Consider the following 18,528-nt stretch of genomic DNA (forward strand, 5'->3'; position numbering starts at 1 on the left):
GCCAGGTTGGAAGCCCAAAAAGCCAATGTGCTCTCTCCTGGGTCGGCTGCTTTGAGCACACTGGCTGCCTGGACTCATTTGTCCTCAGTCCTCAGCTCTCAGAGGCCCTTTTATCTCACTCAGGCCATATCGCTCTCAGGGCTCCTCCTGGGTGGAGGCACATCAGATCTGCTTGGCGACGTTGTTTTCCTCTGCTGGAGCAGTCTGCAGAGAGAAATGGGTAGGGGCAGGAGATGGGCATTTATTTCCCAGTGGGGTCACCAGCACTGTTTGCCCACTCCAGCCCTGGCTGCCTAGGGATTCCAAGGAGACCCTCGTTTGCTGTGCCCTGTGGCCATGGGCATTGTCCAGGTCCCTTTGGGGTAGGCTGCCTGCCCCCCGCCTCTCAGAAGAAACTGGTACTTTGAAGAGTCACCCACTCTTCCCCTTCCCAGGAACCGTGGTGAATTCTTGAGCTAGGAGAGGCTCCTCTGGGTGTGGGGACAGGGAAACTGCTCTGTACTTGACTCTACCCTTCAGGAATTCGGCAGAGACCGGAGCCTTCTCTCAAGACACCTGACTCAGTGTTCCCAGGGTTTGACAAGAGGGACATGTGGGCACAAGACTATATGACTCTAGTAAATAGTACTAATATTTAATAACATTATTCTGGAATAACTCTAGCTAAGGAGCTGGGTGTCCTAGAGCCTTGGTCTGAGGCAGGACCCACAGGGGTGTCCCCAGCAAGATGCCAGGTTGGGTGATGTCCACATAGCCCTGGCCTTGGGCAGAGACTTGAGAACAGGGTAGGGAAGTTCCCTGAGGACCTTGTGGGACCCCACCTCAATGTTCTTTGCGGTCAGTGATTGTTGAAGATTTTGCCTAGCTAATTCCTAGTTAGTCCTAACTGCTCATTCATTCATTCAACAAATATTTATTGGTGCCTCTTGTGTGCCTGGCATGATTCTAGACACTAGATGCAATCCTTAAACAAAGCAAAGTTCTCTGCCATCATGGAACTTTCTTTCTAAAGGGTGGGAAGCCTGAGTGACAGAAAGTAAGGGTAAGTGACACATGATGTGTTAAAAGGTGATACAAGCCATAGAGTAAGAACTAGAGCCCAGACTGGGAACCCCCTTGGTGGGGGGCAGGTTGCAACTTTAAAAGTGGTCGGGGTGGGTCTCTGCAGGGAGGTGACATTTGAGCAAACACTTAAAGGAGATGAGGGAGTTCTTTAAATAAAATTTGAGTGCCTCCAGTGTGTCACCGGGGGTGTAACCATGGGGAACACTGGCCTGCTCCCTTCCTCCTGGAGCTGACATCTTCTAGAAGTTCCTTAGGATAGCTGTTAAAGATTTGGGGCAGGTAGGAGGGCCTGGAATGGGGCTCAATGGATGGGCTAGGTGGCCTGCCCACCCCCACCCCAGGCAAGTTGCCTGTCTTGTCCCTGGATTGTTTAGGTTTTCCTTGTAGTTGGCCACATCCCATGGGTCACTTCCCTGGAGTCTAGTGTTGGATTGTGGAAGGGGACTGAGGCCCCCAGAATGGGGTGCACGGGGCGGGGGGGAATGTGTGTATTCCTACCCCGCCACTGCAGCCTCGTGAACAGGTTGTGGTTGGGCGGAGGGGGTGGACGCTGACCGCAAGTGGGCCCCTCCAGCCTACTGTCAGCCAGCCTCTCTGTCCTGGGAGAGAGGCCTGAACTGACAGAGGGTTCTGGAGTCAGACAGATTGGAGTCCAAATTGGGATGTGGGTTCTTATTAACTGTTTGGGCTTGATATTGCTCTCAATCAGTCATTTCATAGATAATTATAAGACTTAGATGTTGCATATAAAGTGCTTAAAGTAACATCTGGCCATAGATAGCTCTCAGTCCCTTTTATTACCTAACGACAGCAGTGACAACATTTCTCTGCCCCCCCCCCCCACCTACCTAAGTTTGTGTTCTCCTCAGTCCCACTCCATGGAGTTGCTGTTCAGGCAAGGTTTGGTTGCTAAGCTGCTGGCCAGGGGCCTACCTGGTGCCTCTGGGAGATTAGATTTCCCAGGGTGACAGGGGCACTAGCAAAGCGGCCACAGGCATCTGAGTTGGCACTGCCAGGCGCCAGCGGGGTCAGCAGCTGCCCCTGTGGCTTCGAGCCCTGCCGCACTGCTGCCGTCGGTAGGAGGTGCAGGGGCGGACTCACATCCGTCAGACGGGAGGCCGCAGCCACACACTGGCCTCACACAGGATGTCGGGGAAGGGAGGGCAGCTTCTTCAGCAGCAGCCGGCTGTGGGCTGCAAGTGAAGGGGACAGGAGAGCCCCTGGAGAGCAGGCAGCGAAGATCTCTGGTGGTGCTGGGTGTGGCCCCCAGGGCGCCCTCTCGCCTGGGCTGCGGAGTCTTGAGTCCTGGGTGTGGCCTTGCCCAGCAGATCAGTGGAACTGCCTCTGCTATTGAGGGACCTGCTATGGGACTGGCCCTTCCCGCACCTCCAGGTCAGAAGGGCTGGCTCACCATGGCCAAGCCTTGGTCTCATGGGGACAGATTAGCCCAGGCACTCCAAACAGTGCCAGCATGGGGCCGAGGAGCCCCTGAAGTCCCCAAATCCAACACCAGAAAGGGTCTAGGATAGTCACTGGGGTCGCCACCTGGTTGGGGATCCCCTAGCCGGGCATGCCTTCCTTCCTCTCTGGGATACAATCAAGATCTGCCGCTACCAGGGGGCCTGAGACGAGCCCACCCCTACGCGGTTACTCCCTCTCTGCCCGCACTGGTCTCTTTATGGAGCTCCTGAGGTGGAAGGGGGCCCAGGCAGAGGAGGGAAAGGGAGACAGAATGAATTTTCTAGTCTGTCACCAAGCAGTGAGCTCTCCTATTTTTTCCAGATGGTCATCAGGGTGTAGGGACACCTGCCCTAGACCGGGAGATGTTTTGCTGGCTGGTGGCAGTGGTGGGTGACTGGAACAGTCCGAAGGGAAGGAAATTGGCAGACAGCTGCCTGCAGGGAGCTCTCAGGCTAGCTCCGCACACAAAGCACGGACTTGGGTGGCAAGTGGGTGGAATCAGCCACGGGGCAGCAGGCCTCATGTGGGCCGGCCCGTAGGCAGGGTGGCTCAGAGGCTGGTCTGGCCATGGACAGAGGGACAAGCAGAAATGGAGACCGAGGTTGAGTGACCTTTAGAAATTAGCGGATCACCATCAAATTGGTATTAACTGATCAACACTTAAGTGCACATATGGTAGTAACATTCTTCGGGTGTCGGGCAGGTGGCGGGGGGAGGAGGGGATGGGTATATACACACCTAATGGGTGCCGTGCACACCGTCTGGGGGATGGACATGCTTGAGGCTCTGACTTGGGAGGGGCAAAGGCAATATATGTAACCTAAACATTTGTGCCCCGTAATATATGCTGAAATAAAAAAAATTAAAAAGAAAAATGGAAGTTAGTGGCGAGGAGACAGCGTTCCTTCTTAGGAAGGCCCATCTCAGGAGTGGTGCTCTAGCCAGGTGGCGTCCCCAGTGACCCTAGACCCTTCCTGGTGTTGGACTTGGGGACTTTGGGGGCTCCTCAGCCTGTGGGACTCCTGAACTTGTCTCTTCTTCCACGTTCCTTTCAGAAGAAGTGGCACGAAAGTGTGCAGCACCTGGGAGTTTGCCACACCCTCTCATGGGCCCTCCTGTTGAATGAAGCCTCGGGACAACCCCACTGGGTCATAGCCTGAGAAATAGCAACGTCCCTTTTGTCCTGGGCCCCAGGACCCTGAAGCCCAAGGTCATATACCTGGTTCTGCCACCTGTCTATTTGGTTTTCTGGGACTTTGTACCTGTTTGGTGTCTACAGGGGGTACCTCTCCCCATTCAGGTTGACTGCTGGACACAGGAGGATTCAGGTTTGAGTGAGGCCCACCCTTCTACCTAACCCCACCTGGGCTTCCTCCCCGCTCCCATCTGGTCCTCTTACCTGCCCTGCCTGGGAGGCAGGTGAACAAAAAGAAGAAAAAAGAATCACCACTAATCCTGTAACCCTTCCAGTATGTTGTCTGTTGATATAAATATTTTGAATAGATTCTACCTGACTCTTGGATGCATTTTATGCGGGCTTCCATGTCATGAAATACTCTTTTGCTCTTTCAATGACTGCAAGCCTTGGGCACCAGGCTGAGCACACTTCTCCGGTTCCCTGTTGTTGGCCGCTTAAGTTGCTTCTAATTTTCCCCCATAGCTTAATACATAGCTATCCCATCTGCTGGGATTTCAGGGATCATTTCAGAGTACGATGCGGTCCAGGGTTGAGGGAGGGTTGCAAAAATGGTCAGGATGGGTTCAGATCGGAAAGGTGTGTTGGAAGGTGACTTTTGATGTGCTGCTTTCGGGGTAAAAAAGTATTTCATACAGAAAATGGTGGAGACAGAAGTGCAGAGGCCATAGTGAATGTGGGCTGAGGGGGAGCAGATGGCAGCACAGGGCCAAGGAGAGGGGGCCCAAGTGGGGGGAGGGGAGGGTATACATCAGCCCCCGCTCAGGGCTGTCCGGGGGGCAAACTGAAGCTCTTTGCTGTGGCCCACAAGGCGCGTTTTGTCAGCTCTCCCGTGTCCTCTGCACAGGTCTCTGCACTGGGCCCCCCACTTGTCCCCACCCTCCTGGGACATGCACGCTTCTTTCATGGTGAGGCTTCACACCTGTTGTTCCTTGTGTCTGACACACTGAGCCCCGAATCTTACCAGCCAGCACTCGCTATGTGCGCTCGGGATGCCGCAGGGAATAAAGGGGTGAGAGTCCCTGAGTAAGAGAGAGCTGCTTCTTGCGGAGGGGGACACAGGTAGTCAACGAGATTAATAAGTGAACTATTCGGTATGTCCAGGCGTGGCCGGCGCTAGGAGAAAAGCCAGGCAGGGGAGGAGGGGGGAGAACATCGGGGAGGTCACAGCCTCAGACGGGGTCAGCAGGGGAAGCGTGCGGTATCTGGCGGAAAAGTGTCCCAGACAGAAGGAACAGGGAATGCCCAGGCCCTGACGAAGCAAATGGTCACTACGGAGACCTTCTGGCCACCGAAGCCTGGTCACGGGATCTTAGTGTCATCCTTTCTTTCCTTGCTAGCCCTGATCTCTGTCAGAGATCATCCCATTTTCTGATTTGCGTCCTGTGAAGCGTCTGTAGCCCCTGGTCACTGCTGCCTTCCCGCCCTGGGAAATGCGTCCTCCCCGGCCTGTGCGGAGGGAGTGCCACCCCCTTTACGGACAGCCTGGGGGAGCCTGCCCTGGTGGCAGCCCTGGCCCGTTGGCCCAGCCGGGGGCTCTTTCCCTTGCATCCCCGCCTCCCTGTTCCGTCTGTTCCGCTGCAGGCAGCTTCGGGCCTGGCTTCCTTCTCCTCAGAGAACCTGCTTGTCTGGGGTGGGTGGAGCTGAGGGGCTGCCTAGAGCTGAGTCCAGCCAGGCCCAGACCTGTCCCCCTGCCCCCTTCAAGAAAGGGCAGTGCTTTTTTATGCCTTGACCTGGGCAGTTGGGTTGGGTGGAGCGAGGGGCAGATGCTGGCCCCACCCCTCCTTGGTCCCCCTCCATCACCCGATGCACATGGGGTTGCAGCCCCCTGTGGAATGAGCAGCAGGTCCACTGAGCCCGCCCAGCCAGACCTTACCAGCTCCCCGTAGTCGTAAGCAGGGGCAGCCCGGGCCCCACACCGCTTGGCTGGGTCTGAGCTGGTGGCATGTGGGCAGTGTGTGTCGGCGCAGGTCCCTGCCTTTTAACTGCAGGGGTGCCATTAGGCACTCTCTGTCCTACAATATCCATCCTTTACTGCCTCCCAAACCCCTTCGATTTGGGAGTTAGCCAGACCTGGGGTCAACTCCGAGTTCTGCCACTTCCTACTTGGTGGCCTTGGAGAGTTGCTTAGCTGCTGTGGTCTTCCTTTCCTCACCTGTCAAGTGGGGATATTCCACTTCCTTTGAGGGGCTTCCTGGGTGGGAGAGATGTTGGAGTGTGGGACGTCCGTAAACTCACCGCGGAGTGTGAAGGAAAGAAGGGGGACGGGACTGACGTGCACTAACACTGCGGCCATCTGGGTGGTGGGATTTAGGGAAGATTTTCTTCTCTGTATTGTTTGTTTGCTTTTTCTACAACAAGCACAGATTACTTGGTAACAATAGCACAGGAAGGGCCTGGTACAAAGTCTGTGGCCAGCAGGGGCACCAAGAGGTGTCTGCGGGGGTGGTGGCTGGTGCTGACTGTCCTTCACCCCCTGGCAAGTGGGGCTGTCTACCCCCTCCCACCCCCAACTCTGCCTCGTTGTTTTTGAGCCTGTGTGGGGTCTTTGGCATGGATGGCCTGTGCTCTCTTGTCCCCCGCTGGAGTCTGCAGGCCCCTGTGCCCTTCCAGGGAGTCACCCCCAGCTTCCTCTGACTTCTGACCCGGTGACCTCGTCCACGGAGAGGGGTGACCCCCCACCCCCCAGGAGTCTGGCTGCTGATTTATGAGCTGCCGCCTCCTCCAGGCCGATTGCTCTGCTGGCTCCGGGAGGGAGGGAGGTCGCTGACAGTCTGTTTTCACTTCCAATCCCAGAAGCCCCTGCGGTGTTCCCGGAACCCGCTGGGGGCCTCGGATCAAGTGGCCACTGGGAGTTTCCTGGCTACCTGCTCTTGCCAGTGAAATGGGAGCCCCACCTCTGGCCTGGCTCCCCCAAAATGTGAAGACACAAACCTGCTGTAGCCACCCCTCACCCTCCCTTCCAGGCTCCCCAGAAGGTGACAGTGCCTTAGGGCTGGTTCCAAGTGCTTGGTTTGGAAATAACAGACCCTGCAGGTTCTTTCACTCTCAGTGGCTGAGTCTCTGCCTCTTTTACAAGAAGGCAGAGGGGGGCCCCGCCCCCACGGCAAGCCCGGGTTACCCTGCCAGAAGACCTCCCTAACTCTGTGGTGCACTTTAGACCTCACGGGGCCTTTCATATGCAAAGTCCTGGCTTGACAGTTGGCTTTTGCCACCTCCAGGAAGATACAACCTTCTCCCATAGCACCTGACCTCCCCACTTGGGGCAGGTGTCCCTTCTCCCTCCCCCAGAGTAAGCACCTCCAGGGTGGGGACCTGCCACTTCCTTCCCTTCACAGTCTAGCTGGGGATGAATGCAACCATTCCAGGGTGGGCCTGAGGCCACCAAGGATTGGCCTTGGCGTCCTGTGGTCAGCAGGAGGCCGAGCTACTGGAAGCCAGAAGCTGAAGCATAGAAGATCTTTCTCCCAGATAACCTGGAAATAGTTTCCCCGGGCTGGGAATGCATGGGGGTAGGGGGAGAGTTGCGCCTTGAGCTGGTTTCTTTGTTGGGAGCAGATTTCTTCTCCGGATTATTCCCCCTTTGGGCCCGTGGCCAAGGGAGCCTTTCTGAGTGTCCCCATCAGAGTCCAGGGGGGCTGGGACAGCCAGAGATGGGTGGGGCTCAGTGGGGAATCCTGGGGCTGTGGCTGCAGTGGAGACCCCAGGTGCCCCTTGCTGAGGGTCCTGTGCCCCACGCACCCAAGGGCCTCAGGACAGAGGCCTCACTGGGAGTCCCTGGACAGCCAGCCTGCTCTGAAGTGACAAGGAGGAATCTGCTCCGTGCTCTGGCCTAGAATTGCCCCAGGCCTCGCTCCTGCCTTCACCTGGGTTCTGATTTGGCCTTTGTATTTCCACCTTCCTCCTGGCTTCTGAGAGAGAGGCTTAGGAAGTTTCCCTTTCTGTTTAACCTGGAGTTTTTACTTTTATGGGAGTTTTATGGTTTTTCAGGAAACAGGTTAACAATTAAGCTAATTAACCTGGGGGCCTGCGGGCTCTCCTTGTTCCTATAAAGCCCAGCTGAATGGCTTCCTCCCCCAGCTTCAGGTGCGAGGTCTGTCCCTAGGTGGGGAAGCTGAGGGTGTATGGGGCCATCATTGTGACGCTGGCCTGGCCCAGGGTGGCCGCTGGCTGGGCTTGGGGAGAGAGGCCCCAGGCTGCCTGGGCTCAGCCTGACTGATAACTGGGTGCTGCCTGGCAGGCTCTGGGGCAGAGGCCACTTGTTTGCCTGCACCCTGGCACTCAACACCCCCCCTGCACCCCCATTTCTCTAGGTCCCCGGTGGGGGCTGCAAACTAAGCAAGATGAGGCGGTTCCTGAGACCAGGACATGACCCTGCGAGGGAGAGGCTCAAGCGGGACCTGTTCCAGTTTAACAAGGTAAGTAAGGGACAACAGGAGGGATGACCCCAGGAGTTAGGGCCAGGCGGAGGCAACACAGGCCTGGGCTGGGGAGTGGCAGGTTTCCCTCACCTTGGTCAAGGCACAGTACTTACTTGGCACTGCCTGAAATGCCTCCTGGGACTCTGACTTGGGAAGTGGGGTCTGGTTAAAGGGCTTTTCTGGGAAAGGTAGTAGGATGCTGACAAGCTGGGACTCCTTGTCCCAAGTCTCTCACTGGCTGTGTGACCTCTGCAAGTCACTGCACCTCATCAAGCCTGTTTCCCCACCTGGAGAATGGGGATGAATGATCTGCCCTGCCTGCCTCATGACAGGGTTGTCAAGGACGCTTAGGGACGTGTAAGATGAAAGGACCTTGAATTCTGCAAGGTATAATAATGTTCCAGGTCCCTTGGGGCCTCGAATCCTAGGCCATAGCTGTCCCTCCCTTCTCAAATTGCCCCCAGAGGAAAACTCAGCTTCCCTGCGGGCCGAACACGTGATTTCTTCTGCCAGGCTCCAGGCCTGGATGAGTGGGAAGAGGCGCCCAGGAGAATGAGCCGAGTTGGCACTTGCCCAATCCCAACCCTGCTCCTAAGGCCCCAGAAGCCCCACAGGGCTTCCCCAGGGGGCTAGGGCCAGAGAAGGTCAGTGCAGGCCTGTAAACAGCAGGTGCTTAGCGTGGCTCATTAGCTCCTTGGCCACCTAGCAATCTCGAGGGTAATTAGCCTTCTCACCTGTGCTTTGATCTCTGCCAGGAAGGGGGATCCCAGAATGCTCCTCCCCTGGGGGTCCAGCACCCCTCAAGTGGAAATCTGATTTACACTGGGGGTGTTGGTTTGGGCTTCCCTGCCCCCAAAAGAAACCAGTGGACGTTAGAGCAGTTTGGAAGAGGGGTGTCTCCTTGCAGAAAATGAGGAATTCTCTTTAGTTGTCTTTTTGTTGATAGTGTTTGAGAAGTGCAGAAGTCAGCTGGCCCAGGTTCGAACACTTTGCCTCGTAGAACAGGGTGACCACGTGCCCGTCACCCGTGCCAGAGGCTTGTTAGGGGCCACATGGAATCAGAGAACTTAAGTGCTGGGCACCATGGTCCGGGAATATTAGCTGCTGTTTGGGGGTGCAGGGCACCTTCCAGATCTCCATGTTGGGAGAGGTGGGTGAGGGGCCCCAACACACCCTGCCCTTTTCCTCCGGGTTTGACCTGTGGTAGAAGGTGTCACTGCTGGACTTTGCCGTGAGGCCTCTTGCCTCTAGAATTGGGGCTTTCCTAAGTGAGCACTCCTCCTGCTGGCTTGCTTTTGGGCCTCGAGAAATGGGGGTGCAGCGTTGGGAATAGGGGATCTGGGACACCTGGGCCTGCTACCCTTGCTCCAGAGCAGCCCGTGGGTGCTGGGTGTGGGTCTCAAAACTTCAGGGTCCACTGGGAGGCCTGGGTGACCCCCAGCTGCCTCCAGTCTCTCACTCTCAAAAGGTGGCAGGTGGCAGAAACCGGACAGACAGGCTCAGCACAGGATGAACCCCCACCCCGAGTTCTGTCTGTGCAGCTGGGAGAGGCCGGGGTGGGGCTGGGGCAGAGGAATCATCTCTCCCCATTCCCTTCCCCCTAGTGGTGGTCCCCAAATTTGGCTGTCCCACTCCCAGGCCTAGCTAGGGGTGTGAGACGGAAGCTCCTGGAATTCCTCCCTCTGCTCTGCCTTCCTCCTTCCATTCACATGCAAGAAACATGCTTGGAGCACCTACTGTATACATAGCCACAGGCTTGGGGCTGGGAGAATCTCAGCTGATGAGGCCTTTGCCCTCCACTTTTACAGTCTGGCCGGGATGGGGCTGATGGCCTGAAATTCCAAGTCTTGGGAGTAGAGAGATGGAAGGGGACAGTGTGGGGAGGGGATTAGGGAGCCACAGATAATCTCATCCAGGCTCTGGGAGTAGAGTGGAGCTGGAGGGGAGGGATTGGAGGATGAGGCCAGATCCTGGGCCTGTGGACCCGAAGCTGGGGGCGGCCCTGCTGGGCTGTGAGCAGGAGAGGAGTGTCCCTTTACACTTTAGGGAAGATAAAGCTGGGATGTTTTTACTTATTGAACGAAGCAGGTGAGCTCAGAGCAGTCAGGGGTCACTGGTCAGGGGACACTGCAGTGACCAGCTGGAGCCCAGAGTGCAGGAGCCAGAGCCCAGCCAGTGGGGATGGGGGCAGGGCGTGAACGCAGCAGGGTTTCTCAGCCTTGGTGCTGAGACCTGGTGGGAGATTCAGCGGCAGTAAAGAGGGCGGGACAGGGGAGGGAGGTGGGTGTCCAGGATGACCGGTGGGGTCTCTGTCCTGCCAGGCACCGGGAGGGGGAGCCCAGGCCAGGAGGGGCAAGGAGCAAGTTTGAGGGAAGGTGATACGTTTTGATTGTTTTGGTTTGGACAGAACGGCAACAACGATCGGTTTGTGGAGAGGCAGTTTACCCAGGGGTCAGCAGTGCCAAGCCAGCGCCTGCCCACTGCCGCGTGACCTCGGGCAGGTCGCTTGTCTCTAAAATGGAGATGAAAATCAACGCTACCCCACAGAGTTGGTGTGAGGACTGAGAGAGCTGTGTGTGGGCTGCTGGTTTAGGTGAGGGTCAAGCCCCTGGAGAGTGTTCACACTGGTGACTCTTCCAATCGTCCTCGAAGGCCAGTCTGCAGGCACTGTGCTGGGACAGTGGCGCCGTCACAGGCACTGGCTTCTAAACCAGTTCTGGGCCTCTCTCTCCAGCCCCTTCCGGCCAAACTCCTTTACACCCACGCGAAGGAGGTTCTTCAAAGGGAGCAGGGACATCGCCCCAGGAGCCTTGCGAGGCTCATGTCCAGTGTCCTTGGCTTTGGAACCAGGAAAGGTTCTGTGATTGTGAACAGATCTCTGACTCCGCCGGGGGGTGGCTGACAGGCGGCTCCAGTTCGCCAAGGGCGGTGTGCCAGGCCTCCGAGGGGCCGGGCAGGGCAGTCGTTGGAAGGCCTGGGTCTAGGCGCTGGCTCTGCTGCCCCCTCCATGTGTGACCATGACACGTTACTCAGCCTCTCTGCTCCTCAGTTTCTGCATCTGTAAAATGGGCTTTGTGAGGGAGCAAAAATTGACCTCCCTCCAGCCTTTTAGGTGCCTTGGCCGGGCTATGAATTAAATTGACATGAGACAAGTTGGCAGGAGAAAAGGTATATTTAATTACATACGAACACACGGGAGTTCCACAAAATAGGAGACTCAAAGGGTCAGATGATCGAAGCTTATACAGCAGCACCCCCCTCACCCCAGTTTCACTTTTCGCGGGTTCAGTTACCCGAGATCCGAAAGTAGGTGAGTCCAGTACCGGTTGAACATCCTGTCTCTGAAGTGCTTGGGGCCAGAAGTGTTTCAGATTTCAGATTTTTTTTTAAACTTTGGACCACGTGCATTATACTTACCGGTTTACCATCTTTAATCCAAAATGCGCCACTGAGTGTTTCCTTTGAGTGTCATGTCTGTGCTCCAAAACTTTCGGATTTGAGCATTTCAGGTTTTGGATTTTCAGATTAGGGATGCTCAACCTGTACAACAAGATATTTTGAGAGAGTGATCACATTCATATAACTTTTATTATAGTATAATTATTCTATTTTATTACTGTCAGTCTCATGCTGTGCCTAGTTTATGAATTAAACTTTATGGTAGGTAGGTGCGTATAAGAAAAACCATAGTCTGTATAGGGTCCCGTCTGATCCACAGTTTCAGGCATCTACTGGAGGTCTAGGGGGACTACTGTGTAGTGTCCTGAGCTGCAGATGAGAATAGGGCCTGGGGGGACAGCGACTGGGCCACGAGAGGGTGAGAGGAGGAAGCGTATGCTGAATGCAGGTTGTCTTGTTAGGCGGACACCACCTGTCTCTCAGGTAATAAAAGTTGGCTTGGAGCAGCTCTCTTCCTAAATCTGACATCTGAAATGCTCCAAAACCCAGCACTGTTTTTGAGCACCAACATGGTACTCAAAGGAAATGCTCATTGGAGCATTTTGGATTTAAGATGCTCACCTGTATGTATAATGTGAACATTCCAAAAGGCAGTAAATTCTGAAATCCAAAACACTTCTGGCCCCAAGCACGTTGGATGAGGGATGCTCAACCTGTGTTTTACTAAAGTAGATTTCCTTTATAGATGTAAACTTAGTTTACAAAAAGGGTAGCTTTTCAGAGCCACCCCTGTGTCTGCACTTTCTCAGAACAACCAGCTCAAAATATGCCAAAGAAGTATATTTTGGGGTGGCGTGTTGTGGTCTCCTACAGTCATATTTTGGGGTGGTGTGTCCTGAGCCCCAACATCATAGCAGCCCGTCCGTCCAGGCTGACGTGCTAAGGGAGTTTAATTACTTCAGATGCCACCGGGCCCAGGCTGGCACCAAACCAGGGCCTGCCTTGTCATCACCCCATCCTCACAGGGCCTCAGTGAGTGCTCCCATTCTGCAGGGGAGGAAACTGAGGCCTCAAGGCACAGCGTGAGCGTATCCTGGAGGGCACTGTCTGGGGATGAGGACATCCCAGTTCCATCTGCCAACTGGCTGTGTGGCCCTAGGGTGGTGGCTTCACCTCTCTGAGCCTCAATATCGTCACCTGTGAAGTAGCTGTTATGTGTGGTGGCTCCTCAAGCCTGCTGGGGAGGACTTGGGGAGACAAGTCAGCTGGCAGTACGAGGACAAGGCCACCAAGGACCAAGTGAGGAGACCATGGGACCCCAGTAGGGAAGAAGTAACTCAGGAGGAGAACGTAACCTTCTAAAACCCCTTCCCTGCCAGCTGTGGGCAGCCTGCTCGCTGCCCCGGTGAAACCAAGCACGTCCACGCAGCCACGCCCATAAGGTGGACAGGCCTGCCAGGGCCCCTCCTGCCCGCGCCCACCCTCCCCACCCCCAGGCCCTGTGTGTTCCCACCGGCTGCCCCTGGGAGAGCCAGGTTGTTTTGTCTTGGCTTTTGCATGGCTGGGCCCCAGTGTCGGGTGACAGCCACACAGGGAGGGCCAGGTTGCTGCCACTGCCAGGAATCTGAGCTGGCCACACCCAGTATCGGGCAGAGCCGCCCAGCCGCCCGTCAGGCGGGCGTGCCCCCTGTGGCCCTGGGCGGCCTCCAGGGGCTGTGGTCCCTGCCATTCCCTCCTCCCCACCCCTTGACAAGTGTTGCAGGTCATTGCTCTCGGACCTCGGACGGGGTCCTCCTTGGCTTAGGGCAGGCTGAAGGGCCCCCACTGTCTCTGACGTGCAACCTTTGCTACTCACATCCGTTCCGGGACCTGGAGAGGCGTCCTGGAGCCCGAGTGAGACAGATGGGCTTTCTCTCCCTCTCCAGGCTAATGTTGCAGTTTGGCGGCTCCTACCAATCTTTGCTTTCCTTTCCCAGCTCTGTCAAAAGAGTTCATTGTTCTTTCCTCCCTTGGCAGAGGTCACCTGGGCCAGGTTGCAAGATGGGGGCGGGGCCAGGTGGGCTGGGTGCTGAGCTTAGGAGGCCCCAGTGGCTGCCAGGCTTTGGTCAGCCTCCTTGCTTGAACCCCAGCTGGGAACAGCTGGGCCTTAGAATGGCTGGGAGGGCTGGTCTTGGAATTCTGTGCCCGCCAACGGGCTGTGCCTGCTGCCCCAGGCCGGGCCCCCACCCCGCCCTCTGTCCTAAGTGGAGGGATGATTGCGGGTTTCTGTGAGCCTTTGCAGTAGGGCAGCCCTGGGGCTGAGCCCACCACCCTGTATCCAGGTGGGTGCCTCCTTTAAGGGAGGCCATATACACTCCCTCTTCCAGGACCTGGAACCATTCCTGACCCTAAACAAGGTGGGGGTGTCGCCACCCCTGTGGACCTTGTGCACAAGTGGGGCAACCAAGTCTTAAAAGGCTGCTAGGAGTTGGGGGAAGGACAACAAGGGTGTGGGAAGGGCACTGAAGTGGGGGCGACTGGGCACAGCCAGAGGTGCCTTGCGGAGCCTTCACTCCTTCCCTGCCCTGGTCTCCCAGGACCCCGGGCCCTGGTTGTCTAACTCTCCCTGTCCCTTCAAGCAGCTGCTCGTGTCCTCCCCCAAAGTCCAAATCCCTCCCTTCCCTGTTCCCAGCAAGACCCCTCGGGCCTCTCTTAACTGACCTGGGGCCCCCCGCGCCTCCCTGTCCAGCCCTGGTCCCTGTCCTCATGGAATCACCCGCTCAGGGCTTTGTGGGTTTTGCATGTTCAGCGGTGCCTGGGGAATGCGGGAATCACACTATTTACATTTGAACCCACTCTCTTGGGCCCTGTCCAGGCAGAGTCATTGCGAAAGGCACTGCCCTTATTTTGTCCTCGAGGGACTTGGTTCTCCAGAGCTGTCCACCTGGAGAAGATGCCCGTGGGATGCCACGGAAGGCGGGGAAGCTCAGAAGGAAGTGGGGCGTCTTGGGGCAAGGCCGGTGTGTGCTGCAGGGCGGCTGAGCCTGCCCCACACGTCAGGCGGCCACCTGGATGTGCCACGTTCGATCCCAGGACAGCCCCGCTCACGTAGTCAGTGGTACCATCCCATGAGTCAGGTGGAAATGAGGCTCAGAGAGGCAGAGCCCAAGACCCCAAGACCAGACACCTTATCAGTGGCAGAAGGGGATTAGAAGCTTCGTGGATCTGACTCAGTCCCTTTTTAAACCGGCCTTTGGTAAAGAAGGTTGGGATGGGAGGGGTGGGTGGCCACAGTGTCCCCAAGACCCTGAAGGACATGAGGAATGAGTGTGAGTGATTGAAGGATGGGACCGACCTGTCTGTTTTCCTCGGGGTTAGAGAGAAACTGCGGACCCGCAGGGGAGCTGCCCAGGCTGATAGGGATATCACAGGGGCCACGTATGCAATTTTAAATTTTCTAGAAGCTACATTGTAAAATTCTTTAAATGAGGGAAGATTAATCTTAATAACATATTCTCTTCAATATACCGAAAATAATTATTGTTTTGACACATAGATGATATAAATTACTAATGAGATTTTTTACAGTTTGTTTCTTGGGACACTGAGTCTTTGAAATGGGGTCTATTTTACACTCACCGCATATCTCAATTCAGACGTTAAATCTTTGAAAATACTTGATCTGTAGGGTTTGGAAGATTCACAGTTGAAAAAGGAGATTTGAAGCTTGGTCTGCCTGAGTCCAGCCCCTGCTTTTTGGGAACCCAAGTTCATCCAAACATACTTGAAAGTTTTCCAATAACTGAATCGATTTTTATTGTTTAAGTTAATTGAAATTAAATGAAATTTAAAAGTCAGCTCCTTGGTGGCACTAGCCATGCTGCAAGTGCTCAAGCCACATGTGGCTCGTGGCTCTACCAGCCACATTTCTGTGGGAGTCCAAATTCCAGAGGCTTTGCCCTGAGCTGCTGACGGTGGTGATGGGAAAATGGGAAAATGCTGCTGTCTCAGGAACCTTCTCTCAGGCTCTGGCCGCTGACTTCCTGAAGCCCCCGTGACACAGCAGGGCCCCTGGGGGAGCCTGTCCCTATCCCTGCCCTACTCCTTTCCTGGGAAATGTTTACATTCCAGACATTCAGCTCTCTACCCCGGCTCAACCAGGCTCTGCATTTTTCACATAGCTGAGCAGGGACCTGGGCTGGTCCGGTGGCTCCTGCTGGTTCCTTTCTGCCTTCCTGGCTGTCCCATCAGGTGTGGCCATTTGCCTGGCAGGCTGTGTTCCTGGCAAAGAGCCAGGCTTGAGCCCCCCTGCCCCCTATTCGGCCCTGCACATCCCCAAAATAGGCACTCATTGGCGAGTTCCTCCCGGGCCCGACCCCAAAAGGACTGGACTGGTGGGGAGGCAGGCAGCCACTGAGTTTGCTAAGTTATCATGCCAGCTGTCACCAGCTGTCACTTATCTCTCTCTGCTGCTGTGAGACCTGACAGGGCTTGGAAGTGGAAGGTGAGCCCCAGCCCTAATGAAGGTGTCTCACTGATGTCACCTGTTTCTACACGGCAGCGTCTCTATGGTTAAAAAAGTCTTGAAAGCAGCTAGTCAGCATCGGCCTGCCGGGTTCTCACCCGGCTCTGCAGGGTCGGTATCCCCTGGGGTGGGAGGTGGGGGTAGCTGATTAAGAAACAGAACCAGACAGGTTTGTCATTCGAAATCTGCAGTGTTTATGTTCCTACCTTCCCGACCTGCAGTTCCATCCCTGGGCCTGCTGCCTCAGGGAGGTACTCCAGAGCTGCAGGCAGAGATAGGGGGCGGAGAATGGTCCTCGATGCAATTGGCGATTGTGAAATCTTTAGAAAGTAAGTAGATGTTCAACAAGAGAGGCCTGGTGAGTTAGGGCATCGCTGCCTAGGGAATACTTTTCAGCTGTTTAAAAGTTGTTTTAGAGCTTCAACAGCCTGGGCTGGCTTTAAGTGGAGGAACAGGCTACCGAGCGTTACCTGCGCAGGAGCAGGGCACGATTTTACGGACAGACAGACGTGCAAACGCTCACGAGCACAGAAGAGGCTCGCCGGACTTACACCATGATGTTAGCAAGCGTTACTTCTGGTCATGGGAGTCTGGGTAATTTTTTTCTTTTTGAAACTCCTTTATACGTTCCAAGTTTCCTACAGTATGTGTGTGTATTACTTCCGTAATAAGCAAGGGACAAAAGCGTGTATCTGTAGTAACACTCCAGAAACTTCCTCCAGGGAATATGGTTGAGGAGAACTTGGTGACGGCGAGGGCATGTGAGACAGCGGATTAGGGGCTGAAGGGACCTGGGACAGCCCAGAGCCAGGCAGGGCTGCCGTGGGACAGGCCCAGAGCTGCGGGGCAGCCAGGCTTCTTTCCTGAGGGACCAGTGTCTCCACTGTGCCAACCCCCCACCCACATCTGCCCACCCCGCGCCCGACTGCAGGAGGGCTGGGTCAGTCACCCAGGGTACGTGTGTCGGAGGCACCGAGGCAGAGTTCCTGGAGAGCACCAAGTGTCTGGCGTGGCGTCGGGTAGAATGAGCTGTCAGGATGGCCACTCGGCCAAGGACAGGGTCAGAAATGGACTGGAGGTGGATCCCAGACAGGTCTGGGTTTGGTTCCAGCATTCGGGTGTCTGGAAGGAGCCTGAAACGGACTGAATCCCTGCTGCCTGCTGGGGTGGCTCTGTGCTGCCAGCATGGCAAGGCGGAGGGGACACATCCTCAGGCGGGTGTCGTGTGCCTGTCATTGCAGACGGTGGAGCACGGCTTCCCGCACCAGCCCAGCGCCCTCGGCTGCAGCGCCTCCCTGCGCATCCTGGCCATCGGCACCCGCTCCGGAGCCGTCAAGCTGTATCCTTCCGTTCCCACCGGGCGGGCCCTGGAGGGGGCACCGGGGCCTTGGTCCCAAAGCACATCTTTTTCCTCCTTGCCCATGGGCTGTCGGGATAAGATCAGGACTTTCCTGATTTCAGCTTTGAAACTGATTTTCTTCCAAAGAGCAGCAGGATAGAGTCGTTGGTGGGAGGTCAGAACCGGGCCTGGCCAGCTGCTTATATGCCTTGCGGGGAGGATGGGGGAGGTCGAAACTGCCCAAGGAGGTATAGCTTTATTTTGTCTCCTGTGTCCTTTCAGGGACATTCAAGCCATCTCCTCTCTTTGGGGTTCCCTTTCTCACCTGTTGTTGGAGATCTCACAAATCTGAACAGGGCAGGGGTGGGGCAGTGGGGGGACCCTGCTGGCAGGGTGATGTGCCCTGAGAGAGAGGCTTGGCCCCAGTGTCTTTTCCTTCTGCCCTGGCAGGGTGTGGCATCTCAGACCTGTTTGGCAAGGGCTACACTGGGGACTGCGGGTCCCAGAGAGGACTCACAGAGCGGCGGGCAGCAGGCAGTAGCCTAGAGCATGCTCTCTTGCCCCGCTACCCGGGCTGCTACATGGTGGGGGGCTCTTGGGCATCTCCCCCAAAGTAGATGGGGCACATCCCCCTTTCTGTGCCCTGCCTCCTTCAGCTACAGGTGACCCCTCTTGTCCTCGGGGATGTTCCACACATCCTCTCAGGAGTCAATTCTGAATGCAGTGAGTGGAGGCAGGTGACAGGCCAAGGACATTTTATTTATTTATTTATTTATTTATTTTTGAGACAGAGTCTCACTTTGTTGCCCGGGCTAGAGTGAGTGCCGTGGCGTCAGCCTAGCTCACAGCAACCTCAAACTCCTGGGCTTAAACGATCCTCCTGATTCAGCCTCCCGAGTAGCTGGGACTACAGGCATGTGCCACCATGCCCGGCTAATTTTTTCTATATATATTTTTAGTTGTCCAGATAATTTTTATTTCTATTTTTAGTAGAGACGGGGTCTCGCTCAGGCTGGTCTCGAACTCCTGACCTCGAGCAATCCACCCACCTCGGCCTCCCAGAGTGCTAGGATTACAGGCGTGAGCCACCGAGCCCGGCCAGGACATTTTATTTTTAATCTTTTTCCTCAGTAAGAGTCAGTAG

General features: G+C 55.8%; 1 protein-coding gene across 2 annotated transcripts in view; it reads left to right on the top strand.

Annotated features, from left to right (window-relative positions):
- Positions 1 to 18,528, top strand: part of LLGL2 (LLGL scribble cell polarity complex component 2) — a 36,344-nt gene that overhangs the window by 2,860 nt on the left and 14,956 nt on the right. For both annotated transcript variants that reach the window (XM_045569924.1, XM_045569925.1), the window contains exons 2-3: positions 8,035 to 8,139; positions 17,287 to 17,384. In XM_045569924.1, coding sequence (XP_045425880.1) covers positions 8,065 to 8,139; positions 17,287 to 17,384 — 173 coding nt within the window. In that variant the 5' untranslated portion in view covers positions 8,035 to 8,064. The remainder of the gene's footprint in view (positions 1 to 8,034; positions 8,140 to 17,286; positions 17,385 to 18,528) is intronic.

The sequence above is a fragment of the Lemur catta genome, chromosome 15 (assembly GCF_020740605.2).
Source record: "Lemur catta isolate mLemCat1 chromosome 15, mLemCat1.pri, whole genome shotgun sequence".
Taxonomy (NCBI): Eukaryota; Metazoa; Chordata; class Mammalia; order Primates; family Lemuridae; genus Lemur; species Lemur catta.